This window comes from Liolophura sinensis, chromosome 3, assembly GCF_032854445.1.
Source record: "Liolophura sinensis isolate JHLJ2023 chromosome 3, CUHK_Ljap_v2, whole genome shotgun sequence".
In the NCBI taxonomy this organism is placed as follows: domain Eukaryota; kingdom Metazoa; phylum Mollusca; class Polyplacophora; order Chitonida; family Chitonidae; genus Liolophura; species Liolophura sinensis.
In genome coordinates, this window is record NC_088297.1 from 24,445,270 (window position 1) to 24,467,951 (window position 22,682).

The 22,682-nt window shown below is 40.8% G+C and overlaps 1 protein-coding gene across 1 annotated transcript in view; it reads right to left on the reverse strand.

Moving 5' to 3' along the window:
• The window catches only part of LOC135463493 (receptor-type tyrosine-protein phosphatase alpha-like), a 39,265-nt gene extending 18,887 nt beyond the window's left edge, over positions 1 to 20,378 (reverse strand). Inside the window, exons 1-4 of the mRNA XM_064740750.1 lie at positions 20,309 to 20,378; positions 17,696 to 17,821; positions 11,950 to 12,096; positions 11,038 to 11,184 (exon numbers count right to left, since the gene is read on the reverse strand). Coding sequence (XP_064596820.1) covers positions 11,038 to 11,184; positions 11,950 to 12,096; positions 17,696 to 17,821; positions 20,309 to 20,378 — 490 coding nt within the window. The remainder of the gene's footprint in view (positions 1 to 11,037; positions 11,185 to 11,949; positions 12,097 to 17,695; positions 17,822 to 20,308) is intronic.
• Between the last annotated feature and the right edge of the window lie 2,304 nt (positions 20,379 to 22,682).

The window sequence follows — 22,682 nt, forward strand, 5'->3', positions numbered from 1 at the left end:
TACAGAGGTTATTACAGGGTGATGAACCAAAGCAGGCATGGTACAGAGGTTATTATACAGAGGTGAACCAAAGCAGGCATGATGCAGAGGTTATTATTGAGTGGTGTACCAAAGCAGGCATGATACAGAGGTTTTTTTAGAGTGGTGGACCAAAGCAGGCATGATACAGAGGTTATTATAGAGTGGTGAACCAAAGCAGGCATGGCACAGAGGTTATTATGGAGTGGTGAACCAAAGCAGGCATGATACAGAGGTTATTATAAGGTGGTGAACCAAAGCAGGCATGATACAGAGGTTATTATACAGACGTGAACCAAAGCAGGCATGATACAGAGGGTATTATTGAGTGGTGAACCAAAGCAGGCATGATACAGAGGTTATTATCGAGTGGTGAACCAAAGCAAAATGATACAGAGGTTATTATTGAGTGGTGAACCAAAGCAGGCATGATATAGAGGTTATTATACAGAGGTGAACCAAAGCTGGCATGATACAGAGGTTATAATAGAGTGGTGAACCAAAGCAGGCATGATACAGAGGTTATTATTGAGTGGTGAACCAAAGCAGGCATGATACAGAGGTTATTACTGAGTGGTGAACCAAAGCAGGCATGATACAGAGGTTATTATAGAGAGATGAACCAAAGCAAACATGGTACAGAGGTTATTTTAGAGTGGTGAACCAAAGCAGGCATGACACAGAGGTTATTTTAGAGTGGTGAACCAAAGCAGGCATGATACAGAGGTTATTATTGAGTGGTGAACCAAAGCAGGCATGATATAGAGGTTATTTTAGAGTGGTGAACCAAAGCAGGCATGATACAGAGGTTTTTATTGAGTGGTGAACCAAAGCAGGTATGATACAGAGGTTATTATTGAGTGGTGTACCAAAGCAGGCATGATACAGAGGTTATTTTAGAGTGGTGAACCGAAGCAGGTATGATACAGAGGTTATTATTGAGTGGTGTACCAAAGCAGGCATGATACAGAGGTTATTTTAGAGTGGTGAACCCAAGCAGGCATAATACAGAGGTTATTTTAGAGTGGTGAACCAAAGCAGGTATGATACAGAGGTTATTACTGAGTGGTGTACCAAAGCAGGCATGATACAGAGGTTATTATTGAGTGGTGTACCAAAGCAGGCATGATACAGAGTTTATTTTAGAGTGGTAAACCAAAGCAGGCATGATACAGAGGTTATTATAGAGTGGTGAACCAAAGCAGGCATGATACAGAGGTTATTTGTGAGTGGTGTACCAAAGCAGGCATGATACAGAGGTTATTATTGAGTGGTGAACCAAAGCAGGCATGGTACAGAGGTTATTTAGAGTGGTCAGCCAAAGCAGGCATGGCACAGAGGTTATTATGGAGTGTTGAGCCAAAGCTGGCATGGTGCAGAGGTTATTATTGAGTGGTGAACCAAAGCAGACATGGCACAGAGGTTATTATAGAGTGGTAAACCAAAGCAGGCATGGCACAGAGGTTGTTATAGAGTGGTGAACCAAAGCAGGCGAGGCACAGAGGTTGTTACAGAGTGGTGAACCAGAATAGTAAGGTTACCTTTTTTTCTGGGGAGAAGATTTTTTTCAGGGGAGTGTACTTTGAATTGTTATAGACTACTGACATCTAATAAATTTCCATTAACCGTTATTTTTTATAATTCTGCTTTTGCGGAGACCGGTTGGTACCATATAAGAATTTGCAATAACTGTTAGAATGAAATTCTAAATGAAGTCAATTGACAAGAGGAGGAATTTGAACGCCTAAACGGCCTAATCACCATGACGTCGCATACTGACGTCATATGCCGCCTTGGTATTTACGACCGGCATAACGTGACGACCCCTTTGAGAAACAGCGCCTAGGTTTTACCCTCCATATTATAGTCTTTCATGTTGTAATTATCCTGTGACCAAAACACATGACCATTTACGTTGGCACATTTGTTACCTAAATCACTGCTCAGTTCACCCGGGCATGAATAAGTGTGCTACAAAAGAAAACACCTGCATGCTGATACAAGACATAAACATGATTGTGAGAACAGTAGAACATGACAACCACGGGGGAATGATTTGCAACAATTTTCTCGAAAATATAGTATTTGGGGAGTTGCGCAATCATGCACTAGTAAATTTCTGACGAACAGGTTCTATCAACAAACCACCCCTCGCATCATAGCCTCCTACTCCTTATCTCATCCTTCCATGCGTCTAACAGGTTGTTCCTTCACATCTGTTATAACAGTTTCCCACTCTTACTTACAGGTAAGAAACAGATACCTTCCTCCCACCCGTAATCCCAGCTTCCCAATCTCACATGTAGGTGTCTGACAGATTTTCCCCTCCCAACCGTCATCGCTTTGAAAATAACATTGATACAAGCAAAGCCTTCCCAATCTAACCTGTAGGTGCCTGAAAGGCACTCCCCCTACCCATCATCGCAGCTTCCCAATCCTACCTGTAGGTATCTGACAAGTTCTCCCCTCCAACCGTTATCACAGCTTCCCAAAACTACCTGTAGGTACCCGACAGATTCTCCCCTCCAACCGTTATCAAAACTTCCCGAAATTACCTGTAGGTGCCCGATAGGATACCCCTCCCACCCGTCATCAAAATTACCTTTAGGTGTTTGACAAGTTCTTCCTTCCCAACCTTCTTCGCATGTCCCATAACAGAGGTCTTGCCCGCAGTAAAGTTTATTTATACAATGACAGTCTTCTCCACACTTGGTAGCCTGCGAAGTGTCACAGCCTACAACACAAACGAAACCGTCACTAGGTCTTATAGTTTTAGGTTCTCGTAAAACGTATACCGTAGTGCTTGTTCTTATGCTCATTCTGGATGCATGTTGCACAAAAACTCATAGAACAAGTGTTATGAAATGCACTCTTTCGCAGTTTACATACATTACAAAAATTATATGCATGATAAAAATATTGAAGAAATAATTCCTTACACCTGGGCAAAACAGATGCCAGGTAGATGAAGAAAATACTGTTTTTTAACTGGTTCGTTTGAAGCTGCCGTCGCAGTGTGTAGGTAATTATTGACAAGAAACAACACTGAAAATACAATTACTAGTTGAGGGTATAGTTCAAAGATGGTGACTATTTTTAAAGGGAAATGCCTTGAAAAGAATCCTAAGTTGAAAAGTGGAGGCGATGTATAAGCATGTATGTAGTAAAAATAGGTTTTCTCCTGATATTTGAAGGATGAAAGTAACTGTGTAATTAACCGTTACAACTATGAGAAAATATTCTTTATCCATTAAAAAAATGTTTTAATATTATTTCTTATTGTTACAATATTCATTATTATGGGATCGACCCTCTGGGTGATACCCTCTTAAAATTGTCAGGATTACTAAGCATAATGTTGTGAGACAGGTACAATGAAAATCGCCAGACTAAATCTGCAGAAACTTTACACGGTTATTACATATGGTCTGAAGCAGCGCATTTTAAAAATTGTCGCCCTGTGTCACATCACTTGACGGCCATTTAAATTTAAAGGATTTATATGAAAGCCCTTTAAGAATCTTCTTCTCTAGAGCCACTACACAGAGTTTTTAGCACACGTGACTGTATATGTACTTGGATGGCAATTAAACTTGTTAATATGAATCCCTTTCGCTATGTAAATTACACTTGGCTGGCGAATGAGAATAGCGCAAAAGTACTTCAACTGTAAACACGGCACACTTGGATCGAACAGAAACATTTCGGAGATCTCCTTGACCTACGGATTATGAATTTCAAAGAATTATTCCCGTTCAATTTGTGGTTTTCGCATAATCACCAAACACTTTTCAAAATTTCACATGCGGGCTTGGTGTAATTATAATATAAATACATCTCGACAAACCAATTATTTTGTGTTAGTGGTGACTCGGATTATCAAATCAGCTTTGAAAATAACATTGATACAAGTAAAGCCTCACCTATAGCTAAACAAAAAGTCAAAATAGTACAAATGAAAACACACAAATTCTTTTCTGTCTTAGAAAATGCGATCAGTATTGTTATTAACAAGTAAAGCATTATAGAAACACACATGCACGCACATAACCATACATAAACTTAAACAAATATTATGTTTGATCGACTTTTCGAAAACCTCTTACACAGGATGAATGTTTCATATTTGATCCATTGGAAACATGGCTTGAGTGAACATTTATTTATCTATTTGATTGTTGTCTTACAGCGTACACACATATTTCACTTATATGACGGCGGCTAGCATTATGGGGGCAGGAAACCGGGCAGAGCCCAGGAGAAATGCACAACAATCCACATCTTGCTGGCAGACCTTCCCACGTAAGGCCGGCGAGGAAACCCGCATGAGCTGGACTTCAGTCATAGCGACCGCACTGGTAGGAGGCTCCTGGGTCATTGCGCCGAGCTGGCGTGCTAACCTTTCGACCACGCAGGTTCCCCTTGTGTGAACATTTTCCTCTCTCAGAAAACTTTGTTTCAATGGTTACAAAGAGTAGGCACCAACAAAGTAGATCATCTCATATTTACCTGTTGTTGGCTGACAGTCTGATCCAGTATAGCCCGGCTTACACTGTCCTGTACATGCCCCAGAATTCTTGTCACAGGCGGGTGATTGTCTGTTCGGACAGTCACAGTTGTCCTGACAGGTAGGTCCATACATACCATCCGGACACGGTCCCGTAACAGCTGAAAAAAAACACTACCTAATAAAGTTTGAAACTTTCATAACCAAAAATACCGTAAATATTAGGGGTGTGAATCTTTGTACATATATGTCTCGTTCATATAAAGTCAATGACACCACAAGGATGAAAGGCAATTGTCACATTCCTTTGATCACGCCACTCACCAGAATAAAACCAGAAGTGAGCCTAGAGAAAGATACTGACAATGTTCTTGTTTTACGTTTACCAACAATGTCTCCTCATGAATTTTATCCCGCCTTACTTAGAATACTTTTTTAGCATATTGATAACAATGAGGGTATTGGACAGTGAAGGTTGAACACCATAAATATTGTTCGTGTGAGAGGTGGAAATGATAACTCACGAGACGCGGTTATTATTTCTACCCTTCACGAGACTTCCCTAATTACCCTAAACTATCTCAGAAAATACCACATGACCATTGTAAACACCGGTTAGAGAACGTCGCCAAAAACAGCAACAGAGATTATTAGAGAGTGGTCAACCAAAGCAGGCACGGCTCAGAGGTTATTACAGAGTGGTAAAGCAAAGCAGGCAAGGTACGGAGGGTATTATAGAGTGGTGAAGCAAAGCAGGCAAGGTACAGAGGGTATTATAGAGTGGTGAATCAAAGTCGGCACGGTACAGAGGGTATTATAAAGTTGTTAACCAAAGCAGGCATGGTACAGAGGGTATTATAAAGTGGTTAACCAAAGCAGGAATGGCACAGAGGGTATTATAGAGTGGTGAACAAAAGCAGGAATGACACAGAGGGTATTACAGAGTGGTGAACCAAAGCAGGCACGGCACAGAGGGTAGGCCCTATTATACAGTGGTGAACCAAAGCAGGAATGACACAGAGGGTATTTTAGAGAGGTGAACCAAAGCAGGCACTGGAAAGAGGGTATTATAGAGTGGTGAACCAAAGCAGGAAAGGTACAGAGGGTATTATAAAGTGGTGAATCAAAGCAGGCAAGGTACAGAGAATATTAGAGATCGGTCAACCAAATCAGGCACGGTACAGAGGTTATTACGGAGTTGTGAACCAAACCAAGAACGGAACAGAGGTTATTTTAAAGTGGTTAACCAAAGTAGCCTTGGCACACAGGTTATTATCTCATGGTGAACCGAAGCAGGCATGGCACAGAGGTTATTATAGAGTGGTGAACCAAAGCAGACATGGTACAGAGGTTATTACAAAGTGTTGAACCAAGGCTGGCATGTTACAGAGGTTATTATCTCGTGGTGAACCGAAGCAGGCATGGCACACAGGTTAGTATAGAGTGGTGAACCAAAGCAGGCATGTTACAGAGGGTGTTTTAGAGTGGCGAACAAAAACCAGGCATGGTACAGAGGTTATTATAGAGTGGTGAACCAAAACAGGCATGGCACACAGGTTATTATAGAGTGATGAACCAAAGCAGGCATGGCACACAGGTTATTACAGAGTGGTGAACCAAAGCAGGGATGGTACAGAGGGGAGAGTGGTGAACCAAAGCAGGCATGTTATAGAGGTTATTTTAGAGTGGCGAACAAAAAACAGGCATGGTACAGAGGTTATTATAGAGTGGTGAACCAAAGCAGGCATGGCACACAGGTTATTATAGAGTGGTGAACCAAAGCAGGCATGGCACACAGGTTATTATAGAGTGGTGAACCAAAGCAGGCATGGCACACAGGTTATTATAGAGTGGTGAACCAAAGCAGGCATGTCACACGGGTTATTACAGACAGGTGAACCAAAGCAGGCTTGGCACCCAGGTTATTATAGAGTGATCAACCAAAGCAGGCGTTGGACACATGTTATTATAGAGTGGTGAACCAAAGCAGACATAGTACAGAGGTTATTACAGAATGGTGAACTAAGCAGGCATGTCACACGGGTTATTACAGAGAGGTGAACCAAAGCAGCCATGGCACAGAGGTTATTATAGAGAGGTAAACAAAATCAGGCGTGGGACACATGTTTTTTTAGAGTGGTGAACCAAAGCAGACATAGTACAGAGGTTATTACAGAATGGTGAACTAAGCAGGCATGTCACACGGGTTATTACAAAGAGGTGAACGAAAACAGGCATGGCACACAGGTTATTATATAGTGGTGAACTAAAGCAGACATAGTACAGAGGTTATTACAGAATGGTGAACCAAAGCAGACATAGTACAGAGGTTATTATAGAGTGGTGAACTAAAGCAGACATAGTACAGAGGTTATTACAGAGAGGTGAACCAAAGCAGGCTTGGCACACAGGTTATTATAGAGTGGTGAGCCAAAGCAGACATAGTACAGAGGTTATTACAGAGTGGTGAACCAAAGCAGACATGTCACACGGGCTATTACAGAGAGGTGAAGAAAAGCAGGCGTGGCACAGATGTCATTACAGAGTAGTAAACCAGGAGAGCAATGGAGGCATGGCACACATGTTATTATAGGGTGATCAACCAAAGCAGCCATGGCACACAAGTTATTCTAGAGTGGTGAACCAAAGCAGGAATGGCACACAGGTTATTATAGAGTGGTGAGCCAAAGCAGACATAGTACAGAGGTTATTACAGAGTGGTGAACCAAAGCAGACATGTCACACGGGCTATTACAGAGAGGTGAAGAAAAGCAGGCGTGGCACAGATGTCATTACAGAGTAGTAAACCAGGAGAGCAATGTTGCCTTTACTTCAGGAGCGAAGAATGTTTTGAGCAAAGTTTTAATTTGGAATCAATATAGACCGGTGATATCTAATAAATTTCCATTAACAGCATATTTTTATACAGTTCTGCTTGTGCTGAGACAGGTTGGTACAATTTAGGAATATGGAATAAAAGTTAGAATGGAACCCTCATTGAAGTAAATTGAGAAAAGGTGGAATTTGATCGGTGACGTGAAACACCTTTTGCTATTCTTCCCCTCCCCCTCACCCAATTGTTATACCAGTTTCCCAATCTTACCTATAGGTGACAAACAGATTTGGCCCTCCCACTCGTCATCCCAGCTTCCCAATCTTACATGAAGGTGTCTGACAGGTTCTCCCCACCCAACCGCCATCACATTCTCACAATATTACCTGTAGGTGTCTGACATGTTCTCCCTTACACCCGTCATCACATTTCCCCAATTTTAGCTGTATGTGTCTGACAGGTTTTCCCAAACCTCCCGCCATCACATCTTCATAATATTACCTGTAGGTGATAGACAGATTTGCCGATCCCAGTCGACATGCCAGCTTCCCAAACATACCTGCAGCTGTCTGACAGGCTCTCCCTACCCATCTTATCACAGCTTTCCAATTTTACCTGCCGTTGTCTGAGAGGTCCTCCCCACCCACCTGTCATCACAGCCTCCCTTTTCGACAAAAGGCTGGAATGCTATTTACGTGGCTTAATGGGGGATATTTACATAATACAATGTGGTCGTCCATGCCAATGACCCTGTTTATTTGGCATTACAATTAGTGCAACTTTACAATGTGATTGGTCCGAGGACAATGTTAGCAATCTGTGCGAGTGTGATAAAGCCATGATAAGAATCTGGGCAGACTTTTTAGCCTATATATCGCAATTAAGTTTTTAAACACAAGATGTATCTCAACCAAGTGTTATACTCAACAAAACTTCCATCAGTCGTTGGGGGGAAAATCTTATTTTAAAAATCCCAAAATTTGTTACCGTATGTTTGATACTGCACAACTTATCACGATGACATTTGATCAATTACCGTTACCTCTAGGCATCCCGTAGACATCAGTATTGTTGGCGCTAGGCACCTACTAATACAATCCTAGCGCTAGCCCTAACAGACTAGCCTTAACACTTTGCTATGCTTTGCCCTGGCGGAAGGTAAGATCGTAATGAAGCGTTCATTTGGTTTGGTTCTTGAAACCCGAAGACAAACATAACGTTTTCCTCCAAGGGCATGTTAGACATGTTAAGGCTAGCTCAAGACTTGTACTTGGCACATACCTACATATACAGGTACTGGCGCCATATCAGGAATGCCACATCACTATCCCTGTACCACCCTTGTACTACAGCACAACATACAGTTTCTAAATGAAATCAATCCACTTTTTACCAAACGTCAATATGGGCACCACTGAAAGAGAGTCCCGAGTTACTCGGGTCACCAGTGGAACAATATTTAGGCGTTTGGAATACTGTGCAATATCATTAACTTATCAAATATCTTCCACACCTTTCTTTCATCTTTCAGCCGCTCACACAATGGAACATTATATATAGCCAAAGGTCTTGTCTGTTACGATTTTGATATTTCATACTTGCTTAATAAATAGCCCTGTATTATTCACCCGGGGGCCTCCGTGCCTCAGTTGGTTAGCGCGCTAGCCAGAAGTCTCTCACCAATGCGGTCGCTGTGAGTTCATGCTGGTTTCCTCTCCGGCTGTACGTGGGAAGGTGTTCCAGCAACCTGCGGATGGTCGTGAATTTCCCCCGAGCTCTGCCCAGTTTGGTCATCATGCTGGTCGCCATTGTATAAGTCAAGTATTCTTGTGTACGGAGTAAAACACCAGTTAAAAAAATAAATACATATTCACCCTGCCGCCAATAAAAATCCACCGCGCATAAACTCCTAAAATGCAAACCTATGCCTCTTATCTTAGGTGCCTAGAATTCCTAATCAAGGACTTTTAACTAACTAACTGCCATATGCACTACTAGCGATATGCTAGTAGTGTAGAGCCGAACGCCGATTTCCATCTCAAGCCGTCGATTCCTCCACCCATTTGCTCGCCATTGCTTACACTGGAAGTCAAATGTATGGCTTGGCTGACCATTAGCTGTGCGCATGGTACTAAGGCGATTGGGACATCTTTGGTTCCTTCTGTCACAATAAAATCACTACTCTTCACAACTGACTTTGACAGGCCAACAGTTTTTGCATGTGGTAAATAGGAATCTAACAGCCCACATGTCTATCGCTCAGCCAACTTCTGGCAAGTAAGAAATCAGTTTAAATTTGGATCACAGATGTGTGTTTCGGTGTTTTCTTCGAGTCTAACAGACTCTATCATGAACGACATGACCATGTGCAGTGGGTTTCAGTAGAAAGATGTTGCCCTATCGGTATAATGACAAGTGATATGGGCTGTGGATTGTCAGGCGGGACAATAGTAAAGAAACAGCAACCCACAAACCTATTGCTCTGGATATGTAAAAGTATTGTTCTGAGTAGAACAATGGTGTTATTTTAAAAGCCAACATGAACAATACTATATTAAAACCAAAAACCACATCGAACAGTGTTGTGGATATCCATGTCATTTGCTAACAAATGAATCCGACGTCACTGAAAAACGTACAGAAAATTGGCATCTTCACTACAGGCAGCTGTTGACCAATAAATTAGGTGTAATAAACTGAAACAGTTCGCCAGAGTTAAATTTCCATCAGCAAACGCAGCAAATTGTGTGTAAGGAGACAGACATGAACTGATAATGTCCTGTATTTACCTTTTGTTTGACAGTTTTGACCAGAATAGCCCGGATTACACTGTCCTGTGCATGTCCCAGTTACCTTGTCACAGAGGGTTGATTGTCTGTTCTCACAGCTACAGTTGTTTTGACATCTGTCTCCGTATTTACCATCCGGACACTTTCCTGTAGCAGCTAAAAAAGCAATACATACTGAATTCTACTAATGTTAATCTTCCATGACCGAAATTATAGCATTCAGTGTAAACAGGAATATTAATTCTTGCATGTCTCTTTCATTCAAAGTCAGTGAAAACAGAAAGACTAAATCTAATTATCATTTTGTTTGATCACGAGACTCAAGAGAACGAAACCACGTGAGAGCCGAGAGTTACTCTAGAATGAGACGGGAACATTCTGACGTTGCTCCTTTAAGGTGTACCAACAACATATTATGATGAATTTAATCTGGCCTTAATTAGAATACTTTGTTAGTATACTGATAACAATGGCTGAGGGCTTTAAGACGTGGGTCAACAGAAAGAAAAACTGTACGCTGGAAATGTCACCAGAGCCAAAACAACCTAAGCTGGAGTTCATCTACTTAATTAATATATAAATAATATCTTTGGCAAAAGACGAATTAGGTATGTACGGTCAACGTGGAGAACCACACTATCCAGAATAATGACACAAAGGTATCTGAGGCAGATTTCGAAAAACACGTTTTCTCACTGAAGTGAGCAATCTATAAATTTTGTACACACCGATGTTGACAGCTTTGACTCTCATCGAAATGTATCAAAGTATGTTAGTCGCGAACACTGTTAACTTCTAGTTTTAAAAACTTTCCAGTCAAGTGACCATCAACAAACGCAGAAAACTGTGTATATGGAGACGGACGTAAACTCACAATGTCTTGCATTTACCTTTTGTTTGACAGTTTTGACCAGTATACCCCGGATTACACTGTCCTGTGCATGTCCCAGTTGCCTTGTCACAGATGGTTGTTTGTCTGTTCGCACAGCTACAGGTGTTCTGACATCTGTCTCCGTATTTACCATCCGGACACGGTTCTGTAAAAGATAAAAAAGCAATACATATTGAATTTTACAAATTTAAATCTTCCATCACCAGAATTATAGCATTTAGTGTGAAAAGGAATATTAATTCTTGCATGTCTCTTTCATTCAAAGTCAGTGAAAACAGAAAGACTAAATCTAATTATCATTTTGTTTGATCACGAGTCTCAAGAGAACGAAACCACGCGTGAGCCGAGAGTTACTCCAGACTGAGACGAGACCATACTGACGCTGCTCCTTTTTAGGTTTACCAACAATATATTTTAAGAATTTAATCTGGCCTTAGAATTGATTAATTAGAATACTTTGTTAACATATTGATAACAATGGGTGAGGACTATAAGACGTGGGTCAACAAAAACAAAAATTATACCCTGGAAATGTCACTAAAGCCAAAACAAAGTAAGCTGAAGTTCATCAACTTAATCAATATCTCATTAATATTTTTGAAAAAATATAAATTAGGTATTTAAGGTCAACATGAAAAACCATATTAACCAGGATAGTGATACAAATGTATTTCAGGCAGATTTTTAAAAAAAAAAACTTCTTTCTCAATGAAGTAAGCAATCTATATATTTTGTACAGATCAATCTTTTAACAACTTTGACTGTCATCGAAATGTATCAAAATAAAATTTGTTAGGCGCGAACACTTTTAACTTCTAGTTTTAAAAACTTTCCAGTCAAGTGACCATCAACAAACGCAGAAAACTGTGTATAAAGAGACGGATGTAAACTGACAATGTCTTTTATTTACCTTTTGTTTGACAGTCTTCACCAGTATAGCCCGGATTACACTGTCCTGTGCATGTCCCAGTTGCCTTGTCACAGAGGGTTGTTTGTCTGTTCGCACAACTACAGGTGTTCTGACATCTGTCTCCGTATTTACCATCCAGACACGGTTCTGTAAAAGATAAAAAAGCAATACATATTGAATTTTGCAAATGTAAACCTTCCATGACCGAAATTATAGCATTCAGTGTGAACAGGAATATTAATTCTTGCATGTCTCTTTCATTCAAAGTCAATAAAATCAGAAAGACTAAATCTAATTATCATTTTCTTTGATCACGAGATTCAAGAGAACGAAACCACGCGTGAGCCGAGAGTTACTCTAGAATGAGACGGGAACATTCTGACGCTGCTCCTTTTTAGGTTTACAAATAATATATATTTTAGGAATTTAATTTGGCCTTAATTAGAATACTTTGTTAGCATACTGATAACAGTGGGTGAGGGCTTTAAGACGTGGGTCAAGAAAAAAATTTGTACCCTGGAAATGTCACTTGAGCTAAAAAAACAACGTAAGCTTGAGTTCATCAACTTAATTAATATCTAATTCATATGTTTAGCAAAATACGAATTAGGTATGTAAGTTCAGCGTGGACAACCATATCATCCAGGATGTTGATACAAAGGTATCTGAGGCAGATTTTTTTTTTAAAAAAATCCTCTTTCTCACTGAAGTGACCAATCTATAATTTTTTTACAGATCAATGTTAACAGCTTTGACTGTCATCGAAATGTGTCAACATAAAGCATGTTAGGCGCGAATACTTTTAACTTCTAGTTTCCAAATTCGCAGTCAAATGATCTCTCCACTCTTTCTGTTAATGCTTACTTCATTTCTTATCTTACTTTCACTTTAAATTTAAAGTTGTTGGGGTTTTTGGATTTTTTTCTGAATTCAAATGTTGTATATAACTGGTGAAGTACAACCTTTTGACATTTTATCTTCAGCCTGTATCACTTTCCATAACAAAGTTAAAGAAGTAGAAAGAATAAATAAGCGTAATTTATTTATATTTTTTAGTTTTTTACGCTGAATTAAATGCAATTTAGTGGCAAGGTTTTCCTGTGGGGTTTAAAGATCATTTTGATAATATTGGAAACTAAAATTAAGAACTGATATTTTCCCCTCTGCGTACCAGTGTTATGAGGATTATTACTGCGATGTCTACTGATACAAAACAATAAGTTATTATAACTTTAAATACGTGTCAAGGTATATGAGACATCAAAAAGACATTTGTGATATCTTTCACGCCTAAATTATTTTAAAAAACAACCATGATTCACAAACTTTAGTCTTCATTTTATCTAATCAAATGCTCTTTTGAATGTAAGCCTGTATTTAACGGCCTTCTCCAGCATTGACATGCGCACTCCGTACATCAACTAAGACAACACAGTACTTCCTTTACGCCGTGTGTCACAAGATTTTAATTGGTCCCGCTCTAAACTTCATTTCCTACAATCTTTACTTTCTGATAGATATCCTTTGACTTTAAACGGTGAAACTACTTTAAACTTGAGGAAGAATTAATGTGTGAGAGTTTCGGAGCAATTTGACAGTAAATCAAGTAGGCACTAACGCGACATACAGAGTTTACAGATGACCTCGCTATTCTTCTTTAGCCAGCAAGACTACGCCTCTCCCTGCTGTAACAACTCTGGTCGAGAAAGACTATGTTTCTTTCTATCCTTACAACTCCTAATAAGAAAACTTACGCCCTCTGCTGTTACAACCCTGGCCGAGAAAAAATATGCCTCTCTCTGTTTTTACAACTCTGAGTAAGACTACATGTACGCCCTCCTGCTGTAGGAAGTCTGGCCGCCTAAAACTACATCGTTGACAGCATTGACTACAGTAACGCTGTTGTTACTAGTCTGGCTTAGTACGACTGCGCCGTTTCTGAAATGTTTGGACATTGGGTAAACAAAACTACGCAGCCCTTGTTTCGACTCAGTAAGACTATCCCTCTCTCTGCTACGACGCTGTTATGACGAACATGGTGGCGAGAACAAGCTAGGACGGGGCAAATTTAAAACTAAACCATTACTTAGTCTCGATAAATACTGTTACCTGTAGGTGTCTGACAGGTACTCCCCTCCCACCCAGAAGTACAGCCTCCTCCGAAACATGTTTCAAAGCCACAAGAGAAGGTCCTATTACAATGACAATCTTCTCCACATTTTGTAGGACTCGTCACATTACATACTGAAACATAAAGATACGAGACTGTAACTGTGGTAATGGGTCATAGGAAAACATACCATAAAGCTACACAATACACACAGTATAAAATATACATTCATCAAGAGTGCAATGCTTTCAGTTTTTGGTTGTATTATTTTTGTCTTTTCTTCTTTTTTGGTTTCTTTTTTTCAAGATGTCCGTCACCAAGGGACATCATCAATTACCTGATAAGTCACCAGAGGCAAAGCCTAGATGAAACAACGGTACGTATGTTTTTATGTGGCATACCTCCTGACACACAATTTGGAGGAAAATACGGGGTCTCATCATTGCCCAGGTCTGACAAATACCTCATACAAGCCTTAATATAACCAAGGGGTGTCACTTATTATCTTAAATCCCCTGACTTAAAGATCAGATAAATATAATTCCAAATATTTATTCCGGATATTGTAGTCTGTATTCGGCGACTTCAGATCCCCCACCAGAAATAAACGTGCAGGTTTATGGGTGGGGCAAAACGGACCGTAAGGAGCAAAGTGTTGTGTCGTATCTGTACGTTATTAGAGCTATACTAGCCCATTGTTTGATGATTCATGTCTGTTTTTTAATCATATCATTTAGCAGACACTAATGAAAATATATTGCATGTACTGCAACTAATATTGGTCAGATTTAGTCAGTTTACGTTTGTTGTTTTTTTTTTCTTCATTAGTCAGTATTGTAGGTTGTACTTCGGTGACTTTACATCCATCACCAGGGATAAACGTGCAGGTGTATGGGTGGGGCAAAACGGAGTGAAAGGAGTAAACCACTGACCTTCACCAAATACAGTGTACCTGACAAGAACTATTGAATTAAAATCGTGGTGGTCAAGGACAGCGAGTTCGCTGGCGCATGAGGGCTTGTGATTCGAGCTGCTGTCCTGTGTAGCTCTATACAAGCAAAGAGATTCTGGTAACACTGAGATATCACTAGAATAACACTATATGTTAAATATTGTAGAGTATGAAGACAAATGTTTTCGATATCAGAAAATTCTGAGTGGTGAATATAATGGCTCTACCCTCTAAACTGAATCTATAACCTCTATTCACATACATGTGTCTATACTGAAACGCATTAAAAACGCGCCAGAGGTAAAATGGAAATGGCGCTATACCAGTTCTTATTTGGGTAAGTGAGTGCTTGAGGTTTAACGTTGTACCTAACAATTTTTCAGTCATATGACGACGAAGGAATCCTTAGAGTGCATGTAATGGGCCTTCTTGTTGCAGGACGGATTTCCACCGCTCTTTTATCTAGTGCTGCTTCACTGAGACGCGAAGGCAAGTAAGGAGCCCCGCCCGAGACATTACACTGATACGGGTCTACCAGTCGTTGCACTATCCCCTTCATGCTGAACGTCAAGCGAGGAAAGTACAGCTTCCTCTTTTAAGGCCATAGGTGTGACTCGGCCCAGGACTGACCCTGATTCTACCACTCCCGAAGCGTGGCCGGTAATTCTTATTTGATGTTGGCTGTGTATTACATTCACACTCAGATAAGTCAGTTACGCATTAGCAATGACAAGTGTCATGACAAATGTAGAGGAAATGGAACACACAAGAGGTCCAAAGACAAAATCAGTACAGGGTATGACCGCCCAAGTTTACAATGCATGTCATACAACGCCTTCTGATGAACAATATCAGTCTCCGAATAAAAGCTTGTTGTATCCTACGCCACTCACGTTTTAGAACAACTGTGAGACCACTAACGTTGGTGATTTGAGGTCCACATGCAACGCGCCGTCTCAGGTCATCCTGCAAAGTGCTCGATGGGCGGTAGATCGGCAGGCTATGGTATAACATGTACAATATTCTGTGCCAGAAAAATCCATAGAAGCACGTGCTTTGGCCTTGTCCTGTTGATAAAAGTATGCCGCTCTTGGTGTGGCATAACGCGACGCCTTAAAATGGCGCCCCTGTAGTAAACTGCATCAACACGACCAGTGCGTACATAGAGCCGTGTTCTGTGATGAAAAGGGATACCGCTGCAAACCATCACACTTCCGCCGCCTCATCGATCAGTCTGCACGACATAATTATCAAGATAACGTTCCCCACCGCGTGTACGTCCGTTGGCGTTCCTGAGGTGAAATTCGCCAGAGAAGAGAACGTCATACCAGCAACGAAGTAACCATTGTTTGTTCAGTCTTGTGATGGCACTGTGCGAGATGGTGTAACAGTTCCAACCACATTACAGGAGTATTGTACAACCTCAAAGCCTAAACCAGACATCCATGATGATTTCTATATGGATGAGGATTATCCAGATGATATTGACGATGAAATGGATGATAGTTATGAGGAAGATGGTGACGATTCGGGCAACGGTGAAACATGATAATTCAACGTTACTATTTTGTATACATATATTTTGTAAAAGGAAAAAACTTGTACAAGGACCATGGCAAACTTTGTTGCCATGGCCCTTGTAGTCAGGCCAACTTCAGTCAAGGCAATGGCACGCTCCCGATCCTCAGGTGTCGATCGCGACACTGCGCCTTTAGTGCTATTCCGTTGCTTCATCGATTGTGAGCTATTGAATGCCTTCCCTTTATACCCTATGTCTGCAGTCAAAATTTATCACTCTTTGAATTTTTCATGCTTTTTAGGTGTAAAACGTGCTTTCCCGTCCTGTACCCTGTTGTGTTTTGATGACGACCCTCATAAAGGATATCAGACCTGACATCCTCTTTGGATCTTCCATACCTCCCAACCATGGATATTTCGATTGTTGTTCTCAAACTACCATCATATTCATGGATTCATGTTGTTTCGTTTTTAACGTGGGTGATTACTGTGCAATTATTTCTTCTATGGACATGAAACTTTTATTATCGCTGCCACCAAAATGTATACCTCGGATATGGAAATGAGTTGTGCTCGGATCTGAAATTAGCTTTTTCTTATCGCACGGTTCTGAACACGACCTGTTTATCTATAAACTGATATATTAATATAACTTTCTTTTCTAAGAAGGGGTCACCAACCAGATGCATGCCAAATCTCCTGACGTAAAGCCCACGGTAGTATGTATAAGACTTCCCAACTCACCAGGAACTATCTCCCTCACAAAAATGCCACATGGCATCTAACAGGGGTTAGAGGACGTCGGCGAAAACAGCGACAGGTAAGTCATCAGTAAATAAAGGCAGGTGTACATGTATGAACAGGTGGGTGTACACTGTAACTATACAGACTTATGCTTTATTTATTTATTTCATTGGTGTTTTACGCCGTTCTCAAGAATAGTTCACTTCTACCACGGCGGCCAGCATTATGGTGGGTGGTAACCGGGCAGAGCCCGGGGGAAACCCACGACCATCCACAGGCTGCTGCACACCTTCCCACGTACAACTGGAGAGAAAGCCAGCATGAGCCTATGCTTTAGAAGAGTACTCTGATTCGTCAAAAGATATCAATGTGTTTTGAAAGTATGTCGTCCTGTAACTATTAAAATGAATATCTGCACTTACTTGTCTGACAGACACTGCTTGTCCATCCGTCCTGACAGCCTCCCTCACAAAAGCCTGCTGTTCCACACATCGTCCTGTTCACGCAGTGACATTCATCTCCACATTTAGTGCTTGTCGAGTTACAGTCTAAAACATAAATGGGTCCACAACTTAAGTGACAAGTTTTAGCGCCTGCAAACTGTATGTAAATATATTTAAACTTTGTAACCAGGTAAAAATGTACACATTCATTCACACGTAAAGGACGCAGTCCTATGAATCGTCCGAGGCTGATGAGGCTGTATTGGCCCTATTACAGCATGGGTGAGTGAGTGAGTGCTTGGGGTTTAACGTCGTACTATTACAGCATGATGCCCAGTACATACATATATACATGTAAGTTCCATCAAAGATACCGGTATCTTAAATGGACCTCGATCAGTATGATATCAGCAACTGTATTAAACCACATGCGTGAAAAGTGTCGGGTCTGCTTTTTAACTGTCGTAATATATTAACGTTAAATTTCATCCGGCCGTAAGTACGCAACGCAGCTCTTTTGGAGCGTTTATTCCGACGATGTTCCGAATATTTAGTTGATTTTCTCCATTCCAGGAACCCACGTTAAGTGCTGAAAAAAGCATAAAATGAATACGATTATTTATAAAGCCAGTGTCCTCATTACCTGATCGGTATAACAGTCGTGAAGGAACAGAGAAACGCCAAACTGGTTTGTTTGTACAGAAAGTATCATCAGATGAATTGTTTTGCGGTTTCAATAATGAAATATAAGGAAAAATCTAAACTCGCATAGATGAATCATGACAATGGTTCTAATTTTGGAGGCGACGACTGGTGACTAGGTGATATAAACCCGAATAAATAGGCGTGTGACAGTACATATGTGAGCGTATGAAGTTAGTTTTTTATGTCATGGTAACAGGTTCTACCAGAAAATTTCGGTTCCAGGGAACGAAGCCCATTGCTCATTTTTGTTCCAGTAGGTGCATACCATGGTATATACTAGGTGCCGTGCAGTGGACCATTGATTAGGCTAAGCATGCTCTACACGCTTCTGTCGGCGTGTCGTGCGAGAGGCCAAAACAGCTAAGACTTTGACGTTCATTGGACTGGATAGTGTAATATACATGTACAATATGATACAGGAGTAGACTACTAGCAAAGGATTATATCCATATTTAGGCCTTGTACGTTTGTTATGGGGCCAACATAGATTATACAACGTATTGTAGACCTGTATACAGGCGCTAAAACAGACATTCGTACACCAAGCATCATCAAAAATGGACGTTCTAGGTCAATCATCGCAAGACCATTTCCCAAATCAACGTTGAAGACAGTCCACCGAAGAACTCAGAAAATGTGTCAAGTACGAAATTAGGACGGAGTCATGCTAAGAGAAGCAGTCAACAGTTTTCAGTGATGTTGGAAAGACGCAAGGAATGTGCTAGGCGAATGGATGAAATCCGTATCCAAATCGTGCTACAGTGTTAGCTTTAAGCTGTCGTTAATTTATACATGTCTGATCCTAGCGGTATCAAACAGAAGGAGATTGTTATGAATGTACGACTTCTTTAAATTGGAGGAAGTTATCAAGTGAAATATGTAGAAAAATGCGAAAAATCGAGTTTTCGCATTGGCTTGTTATTGGCCTATGAAGGTCGCTGTGTTGGCTCAAGGGGATTCGAAAACGCTCAATTCATAATATTTTTATTAATTTTCATTAACAAATCGTCTCTTAATCAGTTGTCACCTACTTCTACTTCATTTGTGCAGCTTACCTCCTGTAAATAGCTATACTCTTTAAGCACTTCCATGAACAGTTAGAATAAACCCCTAACTCAGGCAAATAGACAAGAAGCCGATTTTCACCTGTAAGTGAGGCTATTTGCTATTTACTGTAGTCACTGCTCATTCGGATAATGATTTCGAATAAATAACCCACTGCTGTGTTAGCTATTAGTTATTGAAATACTGATTTCGAATAACCAACCAGCTGCTGTGTTTGCTATTATGTATTCAAATGACTGATTTCGAATAACTAACCGTCGGCGTTTACCAGCAATGCCTTGCAACAACAACCAGTGTGCTTAATGTGGACAGTATTTGGGGCTGGGACTAAGAACAACGCTATAGATTAAAGTGAAAGTCCCTTGAAGTCGGGAAATATGGGAACAACCCCGGGTTTCAGTCATATGACGACGAAGGAGCCCTTAGAGTGCATGTAATGTCCCTCCTTGTTTCAGGACGGATTTCCACCGCTCTTTTATCTAGCGCTGCTTCACCCGTGACATTATACTGATACAGGTCAACCAGCCATTGCACTATCCCCTTGAACGCCAGGCGAGGAAGTTACAACTTCCTCTTTTAAAGTCTTAGGTGTGACTCGACCCAGGATTGACCCTGGGATTTACCGCCCCGAAGCGGACACACTACTGACTGTGCTATTGATCGGAACTGAGAGGCTTGAGCAGAGAAACTGGTTGTCCAAGCGTGATACGAAGGAGTATACGTATGACTGAAAAATTATTGAGTACAACGTAAAAAGCCAAACACACATACATTTCAAACATATAAACAGGGGGAATACAGGCACAAGTTCATTGTGCTTACCTTGCCCGTAGCAAACCGGAATTGACGTCAGAACTACCAGGGTCAGCAGGAGTGACGCGAGCGTGGTCATCGTGTTCGGCAAGTCCTGCGGTACCGTCGTGTGACAGACGCAGACAGTGAAGACTGAACTAGTAGCGCAGTTTTCAGCGTAATCAAACTTACCTTAAAGTTGCCTAAGCAGGAAGTAAAAATATATTCTTTACAAATATTGGTCTTTTGATGGGACAGCCGCCCAGGCGCATGCTGTGCTGCTTTTTGTTCCGCATAAAGCGAGATCTAGACCTGTATGGGCTCTATTCACGGAAAAAACACGATGGTGGTGCTAAGGGCCTATACACATGGGAGCCAGGGCCTAAATAGGCGTTCATGCGTGCAGGTCTATACATTATATAGCTCTCGTATTATTAATAAAACCTCGACATAAGGTTATGACAATCTTAACACGGCTTTATACACACAGGAGAAAAAGTCTGATCTACTTTATAGTCATTCTCACACACGGCTTTTTACTGCTCGTGTATTGAGTTACATGAGCAAAAACATATTTGAAAGGCACAAAGGTATATTGCCGTCTTGAGTACCGATGGTTAGATGGAGGGGGTATAGACATATTTGTGTTCAAGCTTCAGCAAATATAATGAGATATCTGGCTACCCTTTAAAGTATGTCAAATGAAAAAGACACAATATGTATGTGTCACCACCATACATTTTCGCACAGCGCTATAATTTAGCTTGGGCCGGATAAAGTCTATATACTGCGGCACTTCGATACATATCTTGGAGGGAGGGGGGGAGGGTCTTGCGTGAAGGGGCTAAGGGAGGGGGAATGTGAAGGGTACAGTAAAAGTGCCATATTTACGGCATCGAATCCAGCTCTTTCTATCAACCCTAATTATAGCCCATAATTACGTCACTGTTTTTACAATCACCGCCGCTTGGTATCTGGTTTGCATTATTTCCAGTTTCCTGACGGTGTTTGTAAGTTTGGCTGTGATATATGCCACATATTAATTGTTGTATGTCGTCACTGGAAATATTAGTCTCTACAGTGGCCAGGAAGACCCTGTATGTTTTCAGTCTTCCAGGACCAGATATTGGCTGTAAGACTGAGTGCTGAAAATACACGAATTTAATAATTACAGGTAACAGTAAGATTGCATAGGCAGATAGTTTCATTTTTTTTTAAATTTATTTTTGTACAATGTTTCGGCAATATAACCATAAAGCTTGGAGGAAAACATTCAGACATGTGCTTAATCTTTTAGGACACATTAGTTATCAGTACAAAGATTGAAGGAAAAGAAGCTTATATGCGAATTTTCACATGATCAATCTGCTTTTCATCAAAGCTACAGTTTAAACCATGTTTGACAGTGTGAATGTCAGTGTCATTAATCATGACAGAGATCGTACATAGGATGGTGGCTGTGGGTTTCCCATGAGTTCTGACCGATTTCCTCCCATCATAATGCTGCATGGCCGCCATTGCATAAGTGAAATACTCTTCAGTGCGGCGTTTAACTCCAGTAAAATAAATAAATAAATTATTAATAAAATAAGCAAGTAGCGCGGAATGACACAAGGTCACAGATGGACGTTCATCTCAACGTCTGGAGGCGATAACATACCATTATGTTTAAGCGGAAGACGACACTTCCCTGCATGTATAATCCGACAACAGCATTTCACACGCCTGTTGTAAGATCTCATGTACTTAGCTTCATATTGAAAAAACTGTAATATAATTTATAATTGAAATCGGGAAATGACCTAGTTGTTCAGGCTGCGTGGGAAAGACTGGGCTCAATGCGGATCCCGGTAACGCCATGAATGGCCAATCTTAAAGGATTTTCTTTAAAGGATACATGAAAAGGTCATGTAAAACGAAGAGTGTGGTTTCACAGCAAATGATTGAAAAATATGCCAGAAATCTGAGAATTTTTTGGGAATTTTTTTAGGCTGATGTTATATTTCTTGATAACCCTCGGTCGTTTAAAGTTGTCTTGACAGGTATCACCGTTGACTTCACCACAGCAAGACCGACTACTGGGACCTGAGAAAAACTGTAGTCTAAAGTCATAAAAAAACTGAGGAGATTTTTTGTATTTTTACATGTCAGGCCACATCATGTACTCCATATTAAGAAATAAACACCAAGCGTTTGTTGTATCCTTTAACCCTCAACGTTGGTGGACAGGTCTGATAATGGTCAACCACAGAGTGGAGTCCCATGTCGGCCTGATTTCAGTGAGGCAGCATGTCGTACCTAGGAGACACCGTCTTTTACAATGAGGAACGTTTCCCGCCTAAAGTCATTCGGGTCCAAGCCGTGTATTATAAGCTCATTCACGTTCATTCATTACAAGAGGACA